The sequence below is a fragment of the Condylura cristata genome, unplaced genomic scaffold (assembly GCF_000260355.1).
Source record: "Condylura cristata isolate star-nosed mole 26May11 unplaced genomic scaffold, ConCri1.0 scaffold00003, whole genome shotgun sequence".
Classification (NCBI taxonomy): Eukaryota; Metazoa; Chordata; class Mammalia; order Eulipotyphla; family Talpidae; genus Condylura; species Condylura cristata.
This window is the reverse complement of record NW_004567104.1, coordinates 46441310-46468279: the sequence shown is the minus strand read 5'-3', so window position 1 is coordinate 46468279 and position 26970 is coordinate 46441310. Positions and strand designations below refer to the sequence as shown.

General features: G+C 36.0%; 1 protein-coding gene across 1 annotated transcript in view; it reads left to right on the top strand.

The window, feature by feature from the left end:
• Window positions 1–26970, top strand: part of ZPLD1 (zona pellucida-like domain containing 1) — a 58943-nt gene that overhangs the window by 18132 nt on the left and 13841 nt on the right. Inside the window, exons 2-5 of the mRNA XM_004675239.2 lie at window positions 3710–3823; window positions 18455–18675; window positions 21803–21984; window positions 23490–23562. Of these exons, the coding sequence (XP_004675296.1) occupies window positions 3718–3823; window positions 18455–18675; window positions 21803–21984; window positions 23490–23562 (582 nt within the window). The 5' untranslated portion in view covers window positions 3710–3717. The remainder of the gene's footprint in view (window positions 1–3709; window positions 3824–18454; window positions 18676–21802; window positions 21985–23489; window positions 23563–26970) is intronic.

Below are 26970 nucleotides of genomic sequence, written 5' to 3'. Positions count from 1 at the left end.
CATGTATGAAAACCTTGTATATATCTCTCTATCTTTGAGGTCATTACTATCTAAGAATATGTCACAATTATTTTGTAATATTAGCTCTTAGGCAATTTTGTACACTATCATTAGCACCTAAGAAGGGGCATTATCCTTGTACTTAGTTAAGTTGCTGAGATGAGAGATGCTTCTGCTTAGGTTCTGTAGTTCACTGTCACAATGGGACAGCAAGCATCTCAGCTCATCCCAGAGTAGACCACCGAAATCAGATTCTATCTGTGATGTGAGGTTAATGAAGCTTTTTTAGCCAGAACAGTCCTGCAGAGCCCAGGTTAGAATAGAACCTGCCCATGACCAAGGGACCTCAGAAAACAGGGCATTATGCTTTGATGGGTATAAAAGGAATCGACATCATCACCAATCTCAAGTACTTCCATCTCAGAAAAAAACTTTAGGAACTGTAGCAAGTAGCACTGCAAGTTTGCTATTGTGAGTTGATGCTTAGGTTTTTGTGTGTAAGTGAAATGATGGAGATAGGGTTAAGGGTGATGGAGATAGTTTACAATACTATATAAATTTCAGGAGTGAACCTCACACATCAACATATCACCAAATTTCCAGTGCCATTTACATAAGCAATTAGACCCCTTCTACTTTTCATCCCATCACCCTTCCCATTACTGTTTGGAAACCACGATATTTTTTAGTCTTAGAGTTATTCTTACTATGTTGGGTTATTTATAGTTCATACATGAAATATATAGCCCACATCCAATAATTTGCTATCATGTGATCAAGGGGCACCTAGGGACTCCCAAACTGATGTCCTAAAAGGGATCTGGCTGCCTGTACATACAAAGGTAAAGGCAGACCCTTAGTGTGAATGAAATTTAATAATTATAATTAGTGAACATAAAGAGTAGAAGAAAAGGTATTTTTTTTCTTATAAATCACCAAGAATTACCCATCCCCCAGTGGGTAAATGCACAGCCAAACAGCTTTGGCCTGAAGTGAGGCTAAAGCTCAAAAGCTTGTCAAAAGTATAAGACACCTTCTGGTGGGGAATCATAAGAAATGGTTTCTGAAACATATCCCAGAAATCTGCTACAAAAAGAAATACCAATCTTAGCAGCTGCCATTATCAGCCTCCCCACTATCTCACTCTTGTGTCTCTTCCATGTCTCTCCTCCATGCTTCTTCTTCCATGTCTCATTCTGAGCAGTGACTGGTGCACTGTGGGCTGCAGGAGCAAGAATTCCCTTCAGAGCCCACCTGACTTTGTGTTGTATAGCTTCACTTGGGTGCTCAGTTCAACCATCTTTAAGTGAGATGGGGAACATGGCACCTCCCCTAATAGTTCTTCACTTTCTGACTTCATTTGCTCCGCCTACTTACCTGAAGTTCCATCCATTTTGTTACAAATAGCTAGATTTCAGCTTTTAAAACAGTTGAATATGATTATATCAACCCATATATACAACGTCTCTGAAACTACTCATTTGTTGATGGCCAGTTATATTGCTTTTGTTTTTGAATCTTGTGAATAGTGCTGCTATGAACATAGGGGTGCACATATTTTTGAATTGGTGTCTTCATAGTCGTAGGACAGACATATAGGAAAGACACTGGTAATCATATATTTCTATTTTTAGCCTTTTAAGGAATGTGCACATTGTTTTCCATATGGATACACTGTGTATTCCCAACAACGTATGAGAGTTCCTTTTTCTCCACTCCCTCACCAGCATATGTTGCTTACAATATGTTTGACATAGGCCATTTTCACAAGTGTGAAGTGGCATATCATTGTGATTTGTTTGGTATTTTCCCAAAATAAGTGGAGCTGAGCATGTTTTCTGTGTCTGTTGGTCATATGTATGCTGAGGCTTATTTCTCTTTGTCTGTACATAGAGTAATAATTCTTTATATTCAAGAGGTCTACATCACTGTTTGTATTTTAGAACTCTAAGCTCCCTCATTCAATTACTATAAGGAATATGAATTGCAAGGACTTGTCGAGCACCTTGTTATAGGTAAATTACCTGCCACGTGGTATCTTCTTTGTGCATGCTGTGCACTCACTAATTTTCTCCCTTGGGAGAATACAAAAGCTAGACATTACTCAAAATAACAAAAATAACCCACCAACTAAAATTCCTGACTGAATCGTTAGGGGTGGGAGACATCTCTAGAATGGCAGTCAGTGGTGGGGTCTCAGTCGCCTTCTGAGAATGACCAGGGTCCCTCATGAGAAGGCAGTGGCAAGGTGTGGAATAGGTGTATGTGGTGGGATGCACCAATCAGAACAAGCTGTTCCTTTTCCTAGTAGTTTTCCACAGACCCGAAAGAGCAAGACTGTTGTAGTCTCTTTAAAGTGTCTTGAGGTGCTCAACAAATGAAAACCTATTAGTGGCAAAAAGAACCCAGCTTCTGTGTGAGCTGCCTTCTTCTTTTTTTATAATGGACTGTGCTAACCAGACATACGGCTCTTCTACCAAAACTCATTAGAGTCATCTGAGCAGTATGTTATAACGTGAAAGGAAGGAAGCTTCTGTTGAATTAATATTTTTCAGTCGATTTTTTGAGAGTAAACTCATGTCTTTCTTTCCCACATCCTCACCCAAGTGATTTCATTCACCATAAACTTGTTATGCGAAAATGATGGCTCAAAAGCAAAATGCATTTCCTTCCTTTTGCTAAAACCTTGATTAATCATCTAAGTTTTGATCTTTAAAAACAAGTAAAATGCAATTTTTTCCCAAGCCCCAAACTTTCAAAATGTACTGAAGTATTTTAATAAACCATATTATAATTTTATTTTCTTTTTGCTGTTTGTGTGTGGATACAGAATACCAATGAACAGATTTCTTTTTCAGCTCACAAAGTATATGTTGGCAATTAGTTGGTCACTAATGGGATGTGTTTTAATTTTATCCAGCCAATAAAAGGGAATCTAGGAAAAATAACACTAAACACCAAACTGACTGGTATTTAAGAATCAAAGTCAATTTCTATCTATTTACAACCCACTCTGTCATATTAAAAATATCATTACTTTCTCCTAAGATTTCAGTGTTCTCATACATCTGTGTTAGTCCTTACTAACCACAAACAGGCAATCATTAGAAGAACTATGAGTCACTTCTCTATAGTATTTTTCTACTATTCCTTTTGCATTATTCTTGTATTTCTTGAAAAAAAAAAAGACAGATCCTTGATTTGAGAAGTGGCAGTATTAGGAGAAATTTTTCCTGACACTATATAGTCATGGAGAATATTGAGAATACTGTCAGATCAAGTATTAAGCAATAAATCCCTCAATACTTTTTATGTATTGATATTTTAAAGTGTAGATTTATCTCTAAATTGATCAGTCTGCCTAGTTACACTGCTCTAATCTGTCAGATACTTGGATCGATCTTCCCATTCATGATAGAGAATTTTTCTTCTGTTAACTTAATGAGTTATGCTATAGCTCTTCCACCAGAAAAGGCTCAACCTTGTCACCCTTAGCAAGCTGAAGCCAAAGAATAAACATAATATTGAAATAATGTATGAAAATCCCTATCTTCATTGTTTATAATAATTTCCAATAATTCTTAAACATTTAATGAACTTAACTACATGTATACATCCTGTCCTACAGTGTGTTGAGAGCAACCTCAGTGTTTCCAGCAAATAACAATGAAGACTATTGACATCCACATGATAAGAAACTCTTTTCTAGGTTTTGCAATGGAACAAATATGGTTGCTGCTGCTTCTAACAATTAGAGTGCTTCCGGGGTCTGCTCAGTTCAATAGCTACAACTGTGATGCCAACCTCCACAGTAGATTTCCTGGTAAGTACAAACCTAATCTTTTCTCTAATTATATCTGGAAAGAGTAATTATATTTGAATAGTAAATCATTTAAATATATATGGAAGGTGGGGGTTATCCCTCAACACTAAATGAGTAGTAGCAAATGGCAAATGACAAAAGACCTTTTCCTGGAGTTATAATTTATATCCACATTAACATACAAAGTGTTCATTGTAGTTAGTATTATAATGACTGCTTAAAGATGTGAAATTTATTGGTTAGTGAATGATAAAATTGTGAGAGACTAATTTCATTCAAAATTTGCCTAATTGGTGCCCTTTTTTGTCTCATAAGTTTTAAACTGCCTGTATATGCTAACAGATTTATTTAGGAATAATACTTAAGAAAATGTGACATACTATATAGCACAAAAAAATTGTGTGTGTGTGTGTGAAAAAAGATCTTGAAGTGTTGATCACCACCAAAATGCACATAATCAGTTTCAGAAAGTACCACACAGCAATCCATCAATATTGTTACAGAGGTTTTGAGATTTTCATCATGTTGATAGATATGTCTGACAGGTTCCTAAAACCTGAACTCAAGAGAAGTAATTCAATGTTTCACTTCTGTTCATTGTTTATATCAGCTAAAGTAACAGAACCACAGTACATTTACAAAATGAGGATTAGCCATCTGAAACTACTTATCCAAATCTATCATGGAAGCTGAAATACCTTTTGTCATATGTTACTTCTTCAAATCTGCTAATACTCTTATGTTTGAAGCATACCAGGGCAAGAACATACCTACATAGAGCAGTCAATAGATAACTATATTGCTTATATAAGATTTCTAACTTACCAGAGGAGAAGTCATTTAACTTCTCCAGAATAGTGAGCAGAGTGTTTCGGACTATCTGCATGAGTCCAGATCTACTAACCCAAGCGCTTAGCAAGTTAAGTAAAACATGAAGATAAAGCACATCTACATGTTAGCCTAGAAAAGTATTCTAAGGGGGTGTTGTTAATGGTTTTGAATACCACAAATAGGGACTTTGAAAAAATTTTTTTATTATGGAAAATTTCCAATATATACTAAGTGAAGCTGATGAAAAGGCTTCATACTGATAATTTAGCTTCACCAATTATCAACACATAAATTTTGCTTCATCTACCCCCATCTAATTTCTTCTACCTTTGGAATATTTCATAGCAAGTTCATTATTCATGCTTCATAGTGTATATCTAATGAAAAAGAATGATTAAAAATCATACTTCATATATGCATCTAACCTAATAGTGATTCCTTAGTATCAGCTAGCATTCTGTCAAAGTTGCCTCTAAAACATCTACCTGGTACATTTGTTGACATGTGTCTCCAGTCTATTCAAATTTATGACAGATCTTCGATCTTGCTTACCAAGGTTTTATTTATCTCTTGAAGTGATTTGTTCATTTGTTTTGTAGAATTCTGACTCTGAATCTGATTAACCACAAGTCTGACATGTCATTTAACATGTTCATCTATTTCTGTAAACTAATTAGAACTAGAAGTTTGAGTAAATTCAGGTTCAGTTGTTTTAGTAAGAATACTTTATGTGTTCATTGTGTTTTTACTTCATGGCAATGAAGAGTTATTGGGTCATTTTAGACATGCCTTCTAAAGTGTTGAGGTGATCACATTTTGCTTTAGAATGTAGGCACTGGGAAAAGTATGAAAGATTAAACCAAGATAGAAGAAACTAGCAGTAGAGAGAAATAGGATGGAGATGCAGTGGGAGCAATAGGAGGTGAGAGATTTTTGTGGTGGACTCAATAGAACTTGAAAGCTTAAATGATTTGGGACATGAGAGAAAAGAGAAATGATAATTACATTTTTACAGATGTTTAACCATAGATAATTGAGTGTTGATGCTATTAACTGACACCAGAAGTATAGCACACTTTCATGTGATGGAAAATAATTTTAGTTTGAAAATAATGAGTTTAAGAACTTTGAGAATTTATAGCAGCAACCTTGTAGGAGGAAACATGAAATCCAGGAGCACTAGGTGAACCTGAATCCCTGTGCAATGAGTGAGCAGTGAGTGGGTGGTGTAGAACAAGAAAGGTTTGCAAATAGACTGCTATTGAGAGAACTGTGGAGGGGAAAGAGAAGAGAATTATCAAGTCAAAAATTTAAATAAGAAAAGGGGATTTTTGGGCAAGAGGACTGGAGTCATCTGAGCATACAAAAGTAAAGGGAGAGTTGTCAAAGACTGGAACTTTAATGAAGTAAGTGATGTGATGAGGAAAGAAAATCTGGAAGAACTCTAAGATATAGGTAGAGGAGTTCCCCATGTGAATTGGGTTGCCTGTTTGTGGGTCCTCACCTGCGTGCTTAAGATTCAATGATACTATAGACACACACAAAAAGGTTCGATAATGGGTTTATTTACAAGGGGAAAGGTAATAGAACAACCCAGGGAAAGAGAGAGAAATACAAGTTAACTAGAATGTCCTACCAGTTCTGTTGACTTGGACTCCAATAGCATACTGAAAACTGATCAAGAGCCCTGAACCACCAGAATCTGTGCCACCATAGGTATGATGGTGTTTAAAATCAAAAGGGGGCATTGTAACAGGCTGGTCCCCAGGAAAAGGGGAAGTTCCAGGTTCCTTGTCCCACTCAAATGGAGGGTGGAGCTGAGCAGAGAAAAGAAAAGAGAAGGAATCTGGAGAAGAAGGAAGCAGGATGAAGAGCCAGGAGACCTAAGGAAGCCACATGGAGCAGGGAGCATGTGAAGAAACCATGTTTATTTCTTGGCCCTGAAAGAGATGTGGGTGAAAGACTCATGGGGAGGTTGAGTATGGCAGTGTTTATCTTGATTTTGATTTTGCTCTTTCCCTCCCAGACTTTTCTGGCCATCTCTGACCCTTTTCTACAGGTCCCGTCCAGAAGGTGCTTTGGTCTTGTGGCGGCTTTCAGGCCTTGCTTTGGACCAATCCCTTTTGGGTGGACTTTTGCCCACGAGGGGATGGGTAACTTCAGATGTTTGATTTAGAAATTATATATTTTTTGTCTTCTGTATTGTATACTTATTGTATTAAAATTTCTTTTCATTAAAGTCTTATATGTTCTATCTTGATGTGGTATATGGCAGAACTTATTTAGAGCAGGCAGGTTTGGGGGTCCAGTGGTGCCCCTCTCTCCCTGCCCTGTAACAGTAGCAGTTTCTTTGATTCAGGAAAGAAAAGACACTGACAGAAATATTGAGAGCTGCTTGCTCATTGTGTTCCCTCAGTGACACAGGAGGGGTGACCTTCAAGAGAGTGCCAAGTGTGAGACCTGGCCAGGGCCTTGGAAGGGTCCTGCTTTACCCTGCTACAGATGGAAATGAGGATCAAAATATAAGCAGAATTCTTGGCAAAGAGGAAGTAGTTGTTATTGTTACATTGGGCTGTTGAAAAAGGCATGACATTTTTTTCTGTTTTCTAAGCAAAAATGCATCTTGACTTTTCCGACAACTGAATGTATTTATAATGTATTAAACTCTTCAGTGTGTGCACACACATTTACAATATAACACACACAATTACAATATAAAATCTATGTTAAGAATCTAAAATTCAGATTTCAAAAATATATTTAAAAAATTTAATTCGGAAGTCCCAGAAGAGGTTTTAAGTTTGTATGTTTATTATCTTCAAGCAAAGTTTTGCAGGTTGTTTGCAAATGACCACCAGAGGGAGCAAATAAAGCCAAAGGTTAATTGCTCCTCCTCTTGACTTGTGGCTTCTCTTACACATTAGGATCACTCTGATGTCATCAAGAGTTCCTCAAGCTGCTCAAATACAAGCAGTGGGGTAGAATGAGAATGAGTCTGCAAAGGAGAAGGCCTATCTAAATGCAAAGTAATGTTAATAATGATGAGCGTAATCATCTCACCCTATCTGACCTTTTCTGTTTCATGGCATTAGAACTATTTTCTTTAATTTCCATGGCATTTATCCTCTGGCCAAGAGAACGACAGTGGCCTAATTCATTTTATATTTAAAGAGATATCATTTTTTTTTGAAGGTATTCCTTCTTGGTTATCCAAGCTGTTAAGTGAAAATAAAATCTCAAGGATAAACAAAGAGTTCATTAGATAATCAAAGTGAGGATTTAGACCCAGAAAGCAGTGCGCAGATTTTACTCATGGGGGCAAGTCCAGTAAATAAGTCTGAACTTAGTTGGTACAGGTGAGTCACTGACCCAAAGAATGTGCTTATTTGTGACAGGAGGGGCTTCTTTTCTCAGTTGTCCTCATCTAAATATATGCTGATGCCAGAGGAAGGCAACAAGATTTATTTATTTTTCTTGCTAATGGATGCACTGCAGAGATGCAAAGGCTGTGTGGGTGCCCATTGTTAAATCCTGTTTATCTGAAAAGACTGACTTTATCTTCAGGCAGCAGGTTACTGCATACAGGACAGAGCCCATGAAGATGACTTTGCTTTCTTGCCTGCTAGACCTGGAGCAGGGTCCCCAGAAAATTTTACAGTATGTTTACAAAGCTGTAACATGGAAGTGCCTGAAAGCCTGCTGAAATAGTAGTGTGTTTTCAGAATAAAACTGAAAGGACAGTTGACTTTTAGAGTATTAAAGAATGAGTTAACTAGAATGAAACATACAGATAAAAGCATTTAGCCTTTGTGATTGATGGATACTGTTAACTGAAAAATAAAATCTCAAGAATAGTTAGACAAAGAATTTAAGATAAGATAATCAAAAGTGAGGGTTCTACCCAGAAGCTCCCCACAGATTTTACTCAGTGAGAAATGTTTCGAATAACCTAACTTTGTATTTAGTTCACATAGGCAGAATGGGTGCATCAGCAATACCAGCAAAAAATGCTCTTGTTAACAGGCGCTTGCAACTCTAAATTTCCTGCCCAAAGTCTCGCCAGTGGTAGAAGAAGGCAATGGAGAGTCTAATCTCCTAATCTTGGGGCATCTTTGTTAAATGTTTTTCCAACCTCATTGGTAATTAGTGAGAATTGAAATATTTGAAAGATTGGTTTACCTACCTGCAGGCATCAGAGTTTTCATACAAGAAGGAATTTGTGAAGACAGCTTGTGAATTTCCCCATGCAGATCACAACCCCAGAAAATTTTATAGGACATTTACAATACCTTCTGGAATTGGTCCCTTTTTTGGGGGGAAAGTGGCCAAATATTAGACTCTTCCCTTTTTATAACATAAGGATTAATTTAATCTTTTAGGCCTCTAAAAAAGTCTTCACTGACAAATGCACAATCAAGAATAAATTAGACTGACGACACCAGGAATTTTGTGACATGACTGTTTAATGGTGGCTAAAGGAAAGTGAATGTAAGTCAGTGTCATATAACATGTCATTTAGTATTCTGTGTAAAACTATACTAACAGGGAAGAAAACAGTAGGTTCCATGTATTCCATTGCAGGCATATTATATAATTCTCTTATTCTTTCCAACACATCTACAAAGCTTTTTTAAATCTTCATTTTGTAATGGGGAAATGTAGGATTAGAATTTTTCTCTAACTTTGCAAAACTAGCAATTGACATATATAAAACAAGGTCTCTTTCCATCAAACCATGGTGCCTTAAAATGAACTTTGGATACTAAGTTTTAAAATATTGTGTGAGTAGAGAACCACAGTGGAAATTACTGCATTAAAGTATCACATGGTAAGAAAAAATCTGATGGAAGGGAAAAATGTTTAACCTGTCAGTACCTGCTTGACTAAGGAAACATTTTATGGTGATATATTAGCATATCAATAAAATTGAGCATCACTGATTTAATCAATAGAATTCAGGGGTGGGTCAAGTAAAAGGAAATACCTAATCTTATGTTAGACTTTGCCTACCCATTGCATTGTTCTATGCCAAAGGACAAAATAGAGTGAAGTATAGAGGAACTCAACAGAGGGACAGATAAAATCAAACTTAAAAGCTAACACTGAAAGCTGATTATAGAACTGAGACATCCAGAGTGGTGAGGAAGGGCTGAGAATGAAGTGGGAAGGAAGCAGGATGGGCTGTGGGGTGGACTTTGGGTGCTTTGGTGGTGGGTATCCTATAGTAACTAAACCCACTGGTAACACAGTAAAAAATGGCAACAGTGACAACAAAAAGTGTACCTATGCCAAAGAATATTCCTGCCCCCTTATAGATAAGAAAAAACAAATTTTCTGCCTCAACGTGTTCTGCTCTCTAGGTTGCTGGGAGGCTGACTGCTGTCTGCTTTGCATCTGACTGCAGTTACGATCAGATGAGGCAGAAGAAATGATGCAGCCAGTGATTGCATATCACACCCTGATTAATCTGCAGTGATAAAGTGCAGTGGAGAGAAGAACAATTAGTCAGCAAGTTTAGTAACTGAATAATTCAGAGTCGGTACCCTCCTTTTTTTTTTTTAACAGCAAAGTTCTTTATTGCATGAATTTTCGCTTTGCTTGAGTAAGTAAAACCTATGTACTTTTTTTTTTTTCTGCCTGGAAAAGATGAACAAACTTTTCTGATACCACAGGATATGGAACAAGTATGAATATGTCTGCAGAGTTTGCTCCAGACACCATGCGAATTTCCTATAGCCCTGGAAACAGCTTGCATTTGCTAACAAGAAACAGACGTGAAAAATTGGGATGGCAAAGAACCTGTTCAGTATAGAGAGGAAGTCTAAATTTTAATCACTTTAAATTCTTCATCTGCTGCTGGCATTTTGTATAGATAAAATAACAAAACCTCTTTAGAACTTCTTGGTCTTTTCGTACTTAAATCACATATTGTTTAAACCTTAAGAGCAAAAGTAACTTGAGAAAATCAGTTGAAACAATGAATATAACATCTCCAAGCAATTTTAAGTTTAGGTAGTATCAAATATTACTGCTCTAGTTTAACAGAAACATTTGAGATAACATATAAATTACTTGTATAATCTGTTAAAATGGCATACTTTTGGAATATCTATGGGTATATAGGAAGTAAATTATTCCCAGAGGAGATTTCTGATCTACAGAACTATACACTCCTTAGTATCAAAAAAGGATCATCCTCTTGTATTACGTCATGCTCTCTACTTTAAATCAGTGCTGAAACGATTTAAAGGGACTGGGAATGACCCAGTTGGTGAGTCCTCACCAGAGCTTCAAAATGCAGGGTAGGACGCAGAGGCCACTAGGAATAGAATGCAGTGTTTATTTACACAGGGAGGGGGGAAAAGTGAAAGCAGATGAGAGTAGAGAAAGATTGTTTATTGGCAGCAGTGACTACCTGGGGTAGGAGTCCCCCGCGCTCCCCACCCCCAGATTGTTTCCGTCCAGCTGAGACCATGGTCATGCAGGAACCACATGTAGGTGCCAGCCTGTCTGTCCTGCCTGCCCTGCTCCACCACTGGCCCAGCAAGACCTGCTCAGGAAGTCAGAGTAGAGCTGCGAGTCTCACTGTGCGCCTGCGCTGCTCTCAGGTGCCTATAAGTCAGTCCCTGGACACACAAGCAGGAGTCCACAAAGGATCCCCTGCGTGTGAGCAGCGCAGACTTCCCTGTGTTCACAGCAGTCTCAGCAGCTCCACCTTGCGTTTTCTCTAGTCGTTAGGGAGAGTGCCCAGGGCAGAGGACCCCATGGAGGTGGGCTGTTCCAGTTAGCCAGCTGTGAAGGTTTGTGGAAGGGCATAGGAGTGAAGGTCAAAGTCTGACTATTTTCACTTTTGTTTCACACATTGTCATGTGAGCACTAAATTTGACTTGTTTGGGCTGTTTCCCAAAGGCTTTTTCATAAGCCCTGTTTATTCTAAACCAGTTAGTTCCTTAGATAAGAGAGTCAGATGCACACATTCATCCTCTGCATGATTTCATGGTTCCTGTACTCTAGCCCTTTGTCATCCAAAATGCTCTCTAGTAACAATGTAAATCATACAAATAGGTAGTTGGTGGGATTGCTTCATCTTCCTAGGTGAACACACCAAGGAGTTAGCTTCTTTGCAGTCAAAATAGATAGTTGGGACTTAATAGATCAGTTAAGAGATTTGCAACATTGCCAGCACTGAGTGCATGTGTGAGTGTACAAATCAGGCCCTTTCCCAGCCTACATTAGTGATATGCTTATAAGGTGAGATGTGAGAAGTGCTGGGTAGAGCCTGGAAGCATGTCTGATATCTTTGTGTGGTTATATGACCAGAGTGTATGCCAGCCTCTCCCACTGTCATACACTTGATGACTGGTAATGAAAAAAGGAATCAGCAAATCTAGCACTGTGAAAGGGAAATTATTAAACATCCCTGTTAATTATGAGGTGAGATAGTCAATAAGACAAATGCATTTAAAAGGTTAAATACAAACAGCCAAAAATCCACTAATTTCTTATTATTTTACTAGGTTTTGTTTTATCAAGTGGAAATCAAAAAACCTCTGGCATGACTAATTTTGATGTTCATTTAAAACTGAAAACAGGAATCATCTCAATATTGACAGAGGAAATAGGAATTCTAGATTGATATTCGAGACAAAGCCAGCTCAATGGTGTACATATTTTCTTTGTATATCTTGAAACTTGCTATTAAAAATTAGAAATTATGCATGGTATAAGTGAAATAATCTATGTGTATATTTTTAATAAACATTTTCAGTGTTAGTTACTTTGAGAAGACAGAGCTTTCAATGAGTTTTCAATCTAAAGGGAAAGCAAGTATCAACTCCCAAAAATAATGTAAGCAAGATAGTAACCTTATCGTTAAAAGGAAACTGAATATAGTAGAAGAGAATGATTACATTCCATTGGGGGAAATGAGGGAGTTTTATTAAATATTTTAGACATTATTTTTCCCATTCTCCTCCTCTTCTCACTTGAACTTGTTACAGGCTATTTCAGAATGTTCTCATGGGTGTTTCATCTACTAATATTTTCTAAAAATATAGAGTATTTGCTAATTCTCAAAGTTGCACTTCTCATTGTTTACTATCCTTGATGTATTAGACTGATATTTCTATTACCTGCTCTACATTTTTGCTTTAATATCCTCTATGTACCTCAGTCTCTCAAAAGTAAGTTCATCGTCATTTTGTCCCTTGAATTCATTATAGCATGGAAAAATCCACTCATTGAAACTAGAAACTTGAATATCAGCCTGCTGTCCTTTTCTAATCAACCTTATAAAATTTAACCTGTTGGATCTACTTCATTTCACCCCAGCTATCCCTTCTAAACAACTTTACCCTACAAAGAATTCTATCATATCATTCTAAGTCTGTCTTGCTATTGTCTGCTTCTCAACTCTTCTCCTTCACTGAACTACAAGAAAGTAATATAAGGAGTTTAAAGGAGTTTTGCTAATATCCTTATCTTCAGAGTTTAGCAAAGACTGATACAACGCATGCAAATGACTTTTTCAAATACTTTTTGAATAAGATTTGCCACATTAGGTCTTGAAAACACATAGGATCAGTAGCCTTCAGATTATGACTTTTTGTGTTCAACTCTTGGGTAGCCACTGCCCTTTATATTATAGGCTGACCAACAGAATTTGCTTTTCATATGGATTTTTATTTTTTCCAATCAATGATAAAGGAATATTTTGAGCCACTGTAATTCTCTGCTACTACCAATAGATAGCCCAATCTGGGGGTGTTGCTATGTTTGTTTGTATTGCGTAATATGTGCATGGAAATTATTTGAGTACTTACATTGATGTGTGTCCAATTTATTTCAGGTAATAGTTAAAAAATGTTGAACATTCTGATGTTAGTAAAAAGAAATGTAGGTCTCATACTGAACAGCCTTGAGATGTTATAAAAATTGCTCAGTCTATCAAAAGCTAAGAATATTTGGCTTCATCTGGATGAATTGGATTTAAACAAGTCGAGTATTGTTGTATGGTATTGTTGCAAATAAAAACAAAGTAATTGTTAAATATGAGAATGAATTACTACAAATATATTGTTAGTAATTAAAAGGGAAAAAATGTCACTAGGTGTTGTAAGAATGTAGCTTTATTGAAGAAGAAGATTCCCTTCTCTACTCTCATTTTTGTGGTAACTGTATTTTGTGAACCCCAAACTCTGACTTGTGAGTGCCAAGTCAGGACATATTTTTATACATGGTGAGATAGATGGTAGACAGTGTGACAGGCTATTTAAAATTTGCATACTTTTAGGACATCTGAGACAAATAAAGCCAATGCCTGATTGATAGATAATTGGGATGCATAACATTTCTTTTTTTCTTTACCTGAATCCACCTGAAGTCTGTGTATTTTTTTTTTTATTCCTATGAAAAACTTAGCTTGGTTAAAATACTAGGGAAATGGCCAATTGTCAATATGGCAATATAGCTTACCTAAATTCTGTGAGTAAACCTGTCATTTTAAATACACATAATAACTTTAAAACAAAACAAAATACCAAAAGCCAAACATCTAAATAGTATATAGTCTTTTTTTTTTTTTTTTGGTCACTTGAAGGGATGGCTCAATTCAGACCAGGAATTGGGCAATTAAAGGTTTAAAAATTTAGTTGTTGAGAGCAACTATTCTTGATAATTTTGAAAACTTTTGGCAGAAATTGCCCTTTGGGAACTTGAAGTATCATTTTTTCTTTCAAAGCCTCTCAAATGAAAAAGTTGTGCTGAATGGATGTCTTAGTTTCTACAACTGGAGAAAAAATGTGTTTGTCAGAAGGGGCAGTGAAAAGTCTTTAGAAAACTGGGTTAGGTTGGATTTGAGCAGATCTCTTCTTACCCTGAAGAAAGCCTTTAGTTTGTTATCATAACTCCAAGTGGGATCACTGTGTAGAAAATTCAGTTTCATTGCAGGGGTTGCAAAATTTCAGTATAAAGCAGAATATAAAATTCTGGACAAAATAATCTTTGCCATTTGTTAAGCTTTTCTAAACAGCAATTAATTTCTTTTAAAAAGTTAAGAAGCTACAGACTTTGGTTTAAATTAAGGAGAATGCTATCTCACTTTTACAACATATTTATCAATATATACTTACTTCAATATATTTATGATATGCCAGTTAATGCAATGATAGTAGTTCTCGGTGAATCCTGCAGCTGAAAACTTAATTTTACATTCAGATAGACATTTTATTACCTTACAGAGACTATTTTAAAGGTAAATGTTTCTTATCATCTTGTCTGTGTGCTTGTCAGTTGGCTTTGTTCGTGGCCATTTCCTCCTTTACATTAAAAATAATAATGGAATCTGAACTGTCTAGTTTCCAACCAGCCTTTTATAATTGTATCAATATTCACATCTCATCTCTGTTATAAATTTTCTACTCTGTATGTTGCTAACTCCTACTGATCCTTTAAAACTTAGTTCAGTGCCATCTCTTCCAGGAAGTGATTTCCAACTAGCTCATGTTGGTGAAGTCAACTTTCTATGCCACCCCTTAGTTCTCTGCCTAATCTTTCTGTCAGTGTGGGCTGTTCTATCTCCTCTTAGCGATTTTCACCTCCTTGAGAACAGAGACCACTCTTTGTGACTGTTCAGTGCAGTCTGAAGTTCCTGTACTTTATGTGATTAATAAGTAATCAAATAGTAAATAGAACAAATAGATGACTATAGCAACTTTCTGCTTTGAGGGACTGTCAGTCTGTTGGGAAGACAAGTATACAAATTCATATATGATCCTAAGGCATACAACATCTTGAAGCAGATAATTTAGATTGGGATTAAGGGAGTCTTTGAAAAAGGAATTACATTTAGGACCTAAACAGTCAGCTGGGGTTATGTAGACAAAGAGTAGGTTAGGAGGAACATTCCAAACAGAAACAAGAAAGCCAATTCAAGACATTGTGTATAAACTATACTATGAACATTTAAAAATGTTCACAGTATATTATTAAGAATAATTTACAGAGAATACATTACACTAAGTTTAAGGCTTCTGCTTGAGATTTGAAAATATGTATGCATGCAGGTAGTGACCATTAAGATCAAGACAGAACATTTTTATTATTCTCTAGATTTTCCTTGTTTCCCTTATTCTAAACAATTCTACCCAGGAGGTAGTCACTATTTTGCCTTCTGTTACTCAGTGTGATGCTTTTAAAGACCAATAAAGTTCAATGAAGCAAATGTAGGGAGCAAAGGGGAGAGAGGAGAGAGATGAGAATGAAGAGGTAAGCAGATGGAGATCACGTGAGTCTTGAGGACTTGGTTCAAGATTTGGATTGTGGTTTGATGAAATGTAGCAATTAAAGATCTGAGTCAGGAAGTGATACGTTTGGCTAATGTCTTAACAGTTGTGTTCATTAGTGGGGATTAAAGTAGAAATAAGAAGTTAAAAAGCTAATATTATAACCTAGGGGAAAATAATGATAACATAAACAAAGGAATAGTATATTGATACAGCATATTGATAAGGATTAGCATATTGGTAAGCATTCAGCAACACTTGAAGAAATGAAATTATTTTAGTAAAAAGCATCATTAAAATTTATGACTGTGGGCTCTTCCTGGTAGTGCAGTGGGTTAAAGCACTGCATTAACAACCTCTCAGAAGCATGAGTTCAATCCCCGCAAGGGAGCTGACCCACATGGTGCAGCAGACCTCTGCTGACCTGCCCACTGCTCCCCTCAGCAGTGTACTTTGTCAGTCTGCCTGCTCTGCTCCCCACTGTCTCTGGTGAATCCTCTCACCCACCATAAATCTGGCCTGTACCCCAGTTCTGTAAGCATGAATAAATAAATCTTAAAAAAAAAAAAGATATGATTGCTTTTAACATTGATAAAAGTCAGTGGAGCTCGTTCCCCAATTTAAGTTCTACTAATTTTTTTTTTATGTTGACAAAGTATACTTTATACAGAGTTCATTTAAAATTTCCAACAAAAGGACTATTGTATAGAGTTTTCTATAATAACTGACTTAATATTTGCCTTTGGGTGATGAGAAAGATTTCCTATCTTGGGTCAAGGAAATAAAAGACTTCCCATCTTTTTGTAATGAATTTAAAACTGTAGCCCAACATGGAATTTATTGCCTTATTCACATTCTCAAAAATGAATTCTGTGTAAAAAAATGAATATATATATGTGTGTGTGTATGTATGTGTGTGTGTGTGTGTGTGTTATATATATAGAGACACACACACACACACACACACACAGAGAGAGAGAGAGAGAGAGGTACTCCAAAGAGCTAAGCTTTTAGGTACTACTGTTCTTAAATTACCTTTGATATTTAAGCAAATTAATTCTATGTTGAAATCTTAAATAGCATGAATGAACATGCTATGATTCACTGAAAATATTTTTCATTTTGCTTATTTTTTTCTTTTTTGACTAGTCAATGTCAGTTCTCCAAATAGCTTAACCAGATTTTGTTTGTTTCTACAATTTGAAAACCCAATGCATATTTCAGATTCTTCATCTAAATGTAAATCAGAGTGCTGAAACTTGGTAAGGTTTCTGTATTTATCTCTCAGGTTCTACATAGTAAAGTACCACAAATGGTGTGATTGAAACCTAAGTAAGGTGTCAACAGAGCTAGACTCCCTCTGAGACTGGGCAGAATCCCTCCTGGTCTCTTTCTAACTGCTGGTGGCCTGCTGGCAGGTCTCTGGCATTCCTTGCCTTGCTGCAATGTCACCCTGACTTTCTGTCTTTACCTGGCCTGTGTCTCTGTCTCTTCACATGCCTTCCTCTTGTATAGACACCAGTAGTCTTGGATTGAGATATCCCAATTGTAGTATGATGTCATTAAAACTAATTACATCTGCAGTGACACCAATTTCTTACAAGGTCACATTCTAAGATATTGGCAGTTAGGACTTCAAATAACTTTCTCTGTGGTAGGGGAGGGGTGTAATTCAACTTTATAATCGTTACCAAAACCAAGCTTCACTGCCACTTGGAAATTACCCTATGTCAAATGCTCCGTTTTCCATTTCTTCCATCTATTTTCTTAATTTAGGTGGGGAAATAGCTAAATAGAAATGCAGGAAAGTTAGTGTGTGTGTGTGTGTGTGTGTGTGCACCCACTTTCATAGACCGAGCAGATTGTTTTACACATTCTATGCTTAGTCCATCCCCTTTTACTGAAACATAGTTATTGGCGAAAATTTTTTAGAATAGGCTACATGTTTTTGTTGTATTTTCAGCATATTCTTTTTCATTGCTTTCTCTCTTGAGGTTCAAAATAGACAAAATAAAATGGAATTCTGATGGATGACTTTTATTTCTACATCCCTGATGAGATGGGTTACAGAATACCAAAAGACTCAACAATATGACTTAGGGTAGATTTTACTGCTGCTTTTTTATCTTTACAAATGCATCATTTGTAGTGAGTTTTACTACTCTAGGCAGGTGATCTGAATAATTTAGTTACTCTAGAGCAGAATTTTCTCAGTAACCTGATTTTTTTTCACTCAGTTCTCCAATCATTTGACAATACTACACAGCTACTGTAAACCAGGCCAAGAAAAAAAGATAAAGTCTAAGCTCCACACTTACACATCTCTCCCTAAGTCACTAGATGAAAGACTGTTTCCTGACTACTTTTCTTAATGACTAACACACTGAATTATGGAGTATTTAAATTAGGGGTGAGTTACAGGAGATAAGTAAATGCATCCAGGGGTGTTAAGGCTATTCTTGTACCCACTGGTATGTTTTTGTGACCTGTGTTTTCTTTTTATTCATTTTTATTTCAGCTGAAAGAGACATCAATGTCTACTGTGGGGTGCAGGCCATTACAATGAAGATTAATTTTTGCACAGTACTTTTCTCCGGTTATTCTGAAACAGATCTGGCGCTGAACGGAAGGCATGGGGATTCCCACTGCAGGGGCTTCATCAATAACAACACCTTTCCCGCAGTGGTCATTTTCATCATCAATCTCAGCACCTTGGAGGGCTGTGGAAACAACTTAGTGGTAAGATTAGTGTGAAATTGTGTACTAGGTTTGGGGTCATAACTAAAAAAACTCTACATTTTGTGACATAATCAGAAGCCCAATCTATCTTTCAAGAAAAAAAAATCCAATAAAACTGAACAAATCACTTTCCTCTGCTTTTCTGAGGCTTCTGCTCAGAAACGTACAATTTTATTTTCCAATAATGGTTCTGTTTATTGTAGCTGGGAAGGAGAGAGACCTGAGATTGGCTGTGTTTCTCTAAGCACCATTAGTGTGTGGAGTGACACACTGATGAATATTTCTCTACTGTTTGTCGTTAGCTATCTCTTCATGCTTTTATGGGTGTATCATACTTTACCAAATTTTCCCCAGTGATTTTGGTGATGCTTTGCTTGGTCTGTTGCCTCTTAGTGACTTCATTCAAAACAAACAAACATACAGACAATATGTAGAATAGGAAACTTAGAAGCTGCTAGGTTTCTTTTTTGCCATTGAGTGATCCATGCAGTGTTTAGTAAAAGGTCTGTCAGCATTTCCAGTATGAAATTGTTCTCTGTGTGGGACTGTTCTTTGAATTTCAAAAGGTTTATCACACCTAATCTTATCCATGAAATCCCAGCACACCCTCTTCAGTAGTTGTGAAAATCAAAACAACACTTCAAATATTTGTACCCTGAATGAGAATGACTAGCCTATGCTGTTATTTATTTATCCATGCACGGAACATCCTAAGCAGAAGTGAATAAGGAATTGACTGTGCTGAGAATTAAACTGAAGTTAAAGTACTGTGATTTGGGGAGGTGCTTATTACACTTAAGTTAGTACTATTTTTCATTTTGCTTGTATAAATCATTTTGGTCATCTTAAAAACTAGAAGGAAAAGAGGGGAAGAGGTTGTGTTTAACCACTTAGCCCAGTGAGGAAGGAGAAATTGGCCTTTATTCATAATAAATTATTGCTTGAGATTAAGGAGAAAGGCTTGATTATTCCAAGGGTAGGATTGCTAAGACTTGGCGGGGAATGGGAGACAGTAAAAAGAGTTTTCTTCAAATATCCTTGCTTATCTTCTCCCAGAGGGCAGTGAGAATATTGTGCTCATGACCATTTCCAAGCCTGCAGCTTGGGCATTGTTGACTCTTTTTATTAAAAACGTTTATTCATCTCTCCGAGTTGTGTGCAGAGAGGTTATGAAGTGGGCCTAAGGGAGACTGAGGCAGGTTGATTATTACATGTCTCTGTTTCCTCATGGAGGGAGGGAGCATGTGCAAAGGAAAAGCATTTTATCCCTCATCCTACCATACCCCAAAGACATTCTCCATGGAACTTTCTTCTCTGGATTAAGTCATTTTACTCTGCTACCTGGGAGCAATTCAGGAGAAAAAAATCAGGAAAACATCTCTCTCTGTCCCCTACCCCCCCCACCTTTATTTTACTTTTTAGAGTGGAATAACTATAGTAAAAAAATCACTGTGTATATGGCTATGGAAATATAGAGGTCTATACATATACATATCTGTATCTATATAGACAGATATATCTCTATCCATATGTTTTCTTTCTTTTCAAAGATTTATTTATTAGCATAGCAGAACTTAGGTATAGGCTAGAGTTGCCAGGGCAGGACTGAGAGGATTCACCAGAGAGAGAGAGTAGGGAGCAGAACAAGGCAGATTACTAAAATACACTACTGAGGGGAGCAGCAGGTTTGACAGGAGAGGGCTGTTTTCCTCTCTGTATGCGGATTTGCTCCATAGGCACAGAGGTGATAGTGCTGAGACTTAACCCTGTGCCACCAGGGAAGCCCTGTATTTTTTTTTTTCCAAACAGAATTGGTATGTTGAGCTAGCCAGTCAGGCAACCTGAGAGCATGGAATGATTTACTTTTGCCTTAGATGTCTCCAAATTTGGATTCTATTCCAAGGATAGTCCTTTACGGTAAACATTAAGTCTACCACTAAATTACTGGACTAGAGTAAAAATGTTTTTATTCATAAAGGTTCTCTATTCCTGAATTAGTTAGAAAATTGCCTCAGCTTTACCAATGTGCTTCTAGTTTGTTGAAAATTAAGTAACATCTACTAAAAAATATTTGTTGAGCACTGTATGATATTTAATCTTAGGGGAATGGTATCCCTCTTGGTATAATGAAGATCAAGTTCAGTCATTACTGAGTACTCCAGAACTGGTGTTTCTTACATGGATTTAAGGAATCCTATGAAAGTGTATCAATCTTGAGAAAACACATGCATAGATAATATTTTTACCTACCTTCTAGGAGTTCATGATCTCTCTAATATCCATCTGGAAGTTGTTACCTAGCAAGGGGATGGGAATCTCCATATATTACAGAGGATGACCTGGAAATGATCAATCCTCAGAAAATTTGTGACCTTAGTCCAGTTGTTTAAACATTATCTTGGGGTCTCAATGTGTTTATCTCATCACATGTGCTGAAGATGCCAGCACAATATCTAGAGGGTTCCCAACCCATAAGAGCTCTGATCATGGCTGAAAGGGCTGTCCAGTGAGGTGGCTGTGGCTACTTCTACTGTGATGGAGAGCAGCACTGTGTGGTGGGAAGGAAGACAAGATCCAAAGGAAGAGTAGGGCATGTCATGGTGAAGTGGGGGAAAGAGAAGGCAGAGAGTAAACACAAAGGCCAGGGCAAAAAGGGTGTTGGGATTGAAGCGTTTGCTAGAGATTATTAGCCTGGAGATATGAAGCTAACTTGAAAAACAATATCAAATTAACATTTCTTTTAAATCATGCCACAGAATTTAGACTTTACCCATGAATATTTTCAAATTACTTCTTATTGCACCCTGAACATACAATCACTCTCCATTTTTTTTTAAGATTTATTTATTTATTCATATAGAACTGGCATACAGGCCAGAGATGCGGAGGGTGAGTCACTCTCCATTTTTAATTTTGGAATATGAGTAATGTGCCTTTGGTAAATATAACGCACATTTAGTCAAAAGTCATGAATCACAGTACATAGCATTTTGTGTGCATAATTTCAAAATCATCTTACAGTTGAAATAGACTCTAGAAGTTATCTAATCTAGTGTTTTATTTTGTGTATAAAATATCTAGATTTATATACAGTAATTTAATCATGCTTATTCTATCATTCTAATAGGTATCCACAGTTCCTGGAGTAAGTGCTTATGGAAATGCAAGTTCAATACAAATAGGAAATATTTCAGGATATATAGATACTCCAGACCCACCAACAATCATCAGCTATCTACCTGGACTTCTTTATAAATTTAGTTGTAGTTATCCACTGGAGTATCTGGTTAATAATACCCAGCTTGCTTCGTAAGTTCACTTTTTTCCTTACTTTTTCAGATTGTTTTTATTTTGAGTCATTTCTTATCCCTGAGGGACTTGTAAGGATAGCAGGATATGTTCCCAATAGCCACACTTAATGTAACAGAAACCACAAGTCTGTCTGTCTCTCTATGATTCTTTCTACTTATCCATCTATCCACCCTATCTATCAAGTATCTATAATTATTATGATCCATATAAATATCTTGGGTCATATATATCTATACATGCACACACATGTATAATTATGCATTAATATCATTGTGATATATTAATATTTTTATATATACATATGTGTATATATATATATATATTCTCCTTCAAATTGAAATTGGCTCAAATTAATAAGGTGTCTCCCTTGGGTTCTCCTAATTGCTTCAGAATTTCCCAAAGCCCAAGATCCCTGGGTGCCTGTGAGTTCAGAAGGCCTTGTCATTTTGCCAGCACACAGAACACTTAATCTTTATATTGTTGGGCCCTGTTTGGCTTCAGCCTTTGTCATATGCTCTCACTGTTGGACTCAAGTACAACAGAATCTGGGGTCTCCATGCCACCTGCTGAAGTTTCCATGCACCTGCACAGATATGGATGATTCTTAAAGAAAGGTCACATCATCCAGAGCCAAGAGCTCTCCAGATGGACGGAGGTCTAGCCATTTGTTTGTAGTCTTGTATCTAAAGTTGTACTTCAAGACAGGTTCACATTTACACTATAATGAATGATCTGGATTTGTCAAATATTCCTGACAAAACATAGCCATTGTGAAAAAACTTTTCCTCTACAGTTCTTAGGATCTGCTATCACAAGCTCTATTTATTGTTTAACGGCGTTCACAAAGGAATGTGAAGACCACACTTTGCTGCATGAGAAAATATTTGTCACTGGTTTAATGGTACCATGGTGATTAACACCTTGGTCAAAGGTAATATCACAATATGGAAAACAAGAAACCAAAGGCCTGAATCCAAGGGTCTAGGTGTAGAGAGAAGCAGGACATTGGGTGTCCAGCATCTCTCTGCCCCTCGTGCAATGCACTGAGCACATTCCTGAGCTTCAGTATCCATGGAAGTTTATTTATTTATGCAATAAATATTTATTAGACACTATCTCTATACTATGCAGTGCTCTAGCTGTGAATAATGTCAGACAAAATCCTTGACTTGTGAAGCTTACTCTAATCCAATTGATATGTGTATTTGCATTAGGTTCAAATTCTTATGAAATAAAAGTTTTCTGCAAAAGACTCATATATAAAATGGAAAAAAGAATGCCTTTATAAATAAAAACGATCATAATGTCAGTTTGTCTTTACTTGGTTCTCTTGCCTTTTGATTCTCTGTTCAGGGATTTAAGCAGTATTCCTTCACCAGGCCTCGTTAAAAGTGTGTCGGCTTCCTCAGAACTTTAGTGATTTAAATCTAACATTAAAGAATAGCTGAAACTTAATTTAAAACCTCATCAATGCTTTCTTTTTTTTTTTAAATCTGTTTTAGATCCTCAGCTGCTATTTCTGTGAGAGAGAACAATGGTACATTTGTCAGCACTTTGAACCTGCTCCTTTATAACGTAAGTTGATGGGTGAAGGATGTTATTTTCTCTCCCACTGTTTTGAGGAGCCATTTATGTGAATGACTTTTATATAAAAATCTACCAAATGACTTTTATATAAAAATCTACCCAAAGCCATATCAGCCCCATTTTACTTTGGTAATGTGTATCTACCTTTCCTACCATTTTCATATATTCTAAAAGCACAATTATTACCTTAAAGTTGATGAATGATTTAACTTTTATATCATTAAATATGGTTCCACATAATTCCTCCAAAAGTCAGTCTTTCTGTCCATGTGTCTGTCTATCTGTCATCTATCTATATAACTTGTGTGCATGTAGCTTAGCTAGGGTCAAGATTATGGAAATAACACTTTTTGTGATAAAAGTAGTACTTTTCCTAAGTGATGCTTCTCTTGAAGTGATGCTTAATAATAAATGTGTTAATATTTTCAATATGGTTTTTGACTTATGACAATTCTGTAAAGTCTGAAATAATTTGGGTTAACTACATAGCATTGTCTAAACTTTTGTCATGTAAATATCGACAGTGGCAGCAAAACGTGAAAAATACATGGGCTTCTATTTATAACTCTAACATTAATCCCCCAAATGATACTTTCATGTTGATTAAAAATTTTTATTCATACATTTTAAATGCCTGATTTAAATATCAATTTTTCAATCTATCAACCAACATTTTTGTAAATTATGAATCTGATTTTTACATTATTATTCATGTCATCATGGCACTGAGTTATAATTCATGCAACTGATTTAAAAGTCAGTGCTTTATACTTTGAATATAATGAGCTATAAATATTGTAGTAGGACATTTTCCAAAGACATTTAAAAAAAATCATGTTTATAAGTTTGTAGTCTGACACCATGGAGCTCTAAACAACAAATTAAAATGTGTTGGAATGAAGATTGCCTTTCTGTCATTTCTAAACTTTCTTCTGTAAGGAGAAGCTGCCAAGTTACTTGGTTCTACAATCTCAGCAAATGTGTGCCAATATTCATTCTAAATATGGCGAGATATTTATTATTGTTATAAGTCATAGTTTTAAATTGGAAAGTTTCTATCTGTTGATTTATCGGTGTCAGCTTCCTGAGATAGGTTTGTATTCAAATTTATTTGTTAGTTGAGTGAAACAAAGATGATAATTCCTTATCCTAAAATAGTGAAAAATATATCCACATGGAAGTTAATGATATCATTATTTTCTGTGAAAAGGGGAAAGTACTAGAAAAGCAGAAAATCAAAGTTTAGAATGTGGATGTGAGTAGAGCTATGTTGGTAGATGTTTCCTTTGTCACTAAAATCTTGTCATAGTCTTGTAGTTAACTAAACACAATCTTTCAAATTGGTTTTAATTTGATAATGCATTGTGGCTTGAATTCTGAATTAAATAGGCAATCGATTGTTTGATATCAGAATATAAATGAACTAGGTAGTATCAAGATACTTTTCTTATTTTAAATAAGTGCAATAAAAGTGGTGTTAATGGTTGAAATAAGAAGTTAAATTGAATTTAGAAAGTTATTTATTGACCAGTTTTTCAACAAAATGCAACTGTTTCCCCATAAACTAGTTTTTAAATTAATATACTCATTATTTTTTTATTTTATTTATTTATTTATTTTTTAATTATTACAAAAATTTATTTTTACATCATTTTGCACATTTTTTTTTCCATCTCGATTGTAATCCCCACGGGTTTCCCATCACCAAATCACCCGTGTGCCACCACCATAGCCCCATGCATTTCCCTCCCTTCCCCCCACATTTTGATCCCATTCCCCACTCCACCCCCACAACATGTCTCTGGTATTTTTTTATTTTCTCGCCTGGTCCATTATACTCCTGCTATGAGTGAAACCATCCGGTATTTTTCTTTCTCTTTCTGGCTTATCTCACTAAGCATGATCTTTTCCAGCTCCATCCAAGTTGCTGCAAAAGACATGTGTTTCTCTTTTTTTGGTTGCTGACTAATATTCCATTGTATATATGTACCACATCTTTTTTATCCAGTCATCTACTTTTGGGCATTTGGGCTGCTTCCATGTTTTTCCAATTGTAAATAAAGCAGCAATAAACATGGGGGTACAAGTGTCTTTTTCAATCAGTGTTTTTGTGTCTTTTGGGTAGATACCTAGGAGTGGGATTGCTGGGTCGTAGGGAAGCTCCATGTTTAGCAGTTTGAGGAACCTCTAAACAGTTTTCAATAGTGGTTGTACTAGTTTGCATTCCCACCAGCAGTGTAGGAGAGTTCCTTTTTCTCCACATCCTCGCCAACATTTGTTGTTGCTAGTTGTTTGAAGATGTGCCATTCTCACTGGGGTAAGGTGGTATCTCATGGTGGTTTTAATTTGCATCTCCCTTATTACGAGTGATGTTGAACATTTTTTCATATGCCTGTTAATATACTCATTATTTTAAGAGCATTTTTAGATTGATCTGAAAGTATAGTTTCGAAATACATCTTCCCTGTACACAACTTCTTTCAATAGTTACATCTTGTATAATCTGGAATATGTGTTACAATTGGTGAGTCAATATTGATGTGTTATTTTTCACCAAAGTTAATAGTTTGCATTATGTGCACTCTTCTCATTGTATATTCTATGCATTTGAAAAATCTTTATGATGTGTGTCTACCATTACTGTGTCATAAAAAAGAACTAAGTGGTACCATTATAATATTTTTTGCCATATTACAGGGCATTAAAATTAGTAACATACTAGAAAAAGGCATTTTGTGTACTTTCACGAGCTAATTCAAATTCACATGTATTAGTTGTTGGCAATATTAATCTTTACCCAAATGTAGTTTTAACATAGTTTTAAAATTAAGTACTGATTTATACCATTCAAAGCCATGCTTTTCTATTTACCATGCAGAATTTTTTTTTATAATAATAGGCATGATTCAAAAGTTAGATAACATCTCCTCTACTATTATTTCCTGGTTTGTTATTTGGGGAGAAAAATTGTATCAGTTTGGATTCAGCATAAATTGTATTTCTCTGTATTCTGATATTCAGTAAGTGAACTCGGGGGGAAAATTACTTATAAAAGAATGTTGTTGTTTGTGTGGCCTCAATGTCCAATATATTTTAGTTTTTTCAAGTTGAACTTTGACCTTAGTTTTGTGTGATAAAAATGTTAATTTTTTTGCTCTGTAAACATGGGAAGGGAGGATGAATTTATGGATTTAAGTTGTACCTAAATTTGTATTGGAAGTAAGCTTATGGTAATTCTGAATAGTTTTTAAAAGTTGAAGAGAAAAAATCTAAAATGAATATAATTTATTTTGGTGACCACATAGCTCTAACAAGAGTAGAGACAATACAAGATAAAGTCAGAAACTTAACGTTTAGAAGCAATTTTAGGAGAGAATTCATGCTGTAATACTAAGT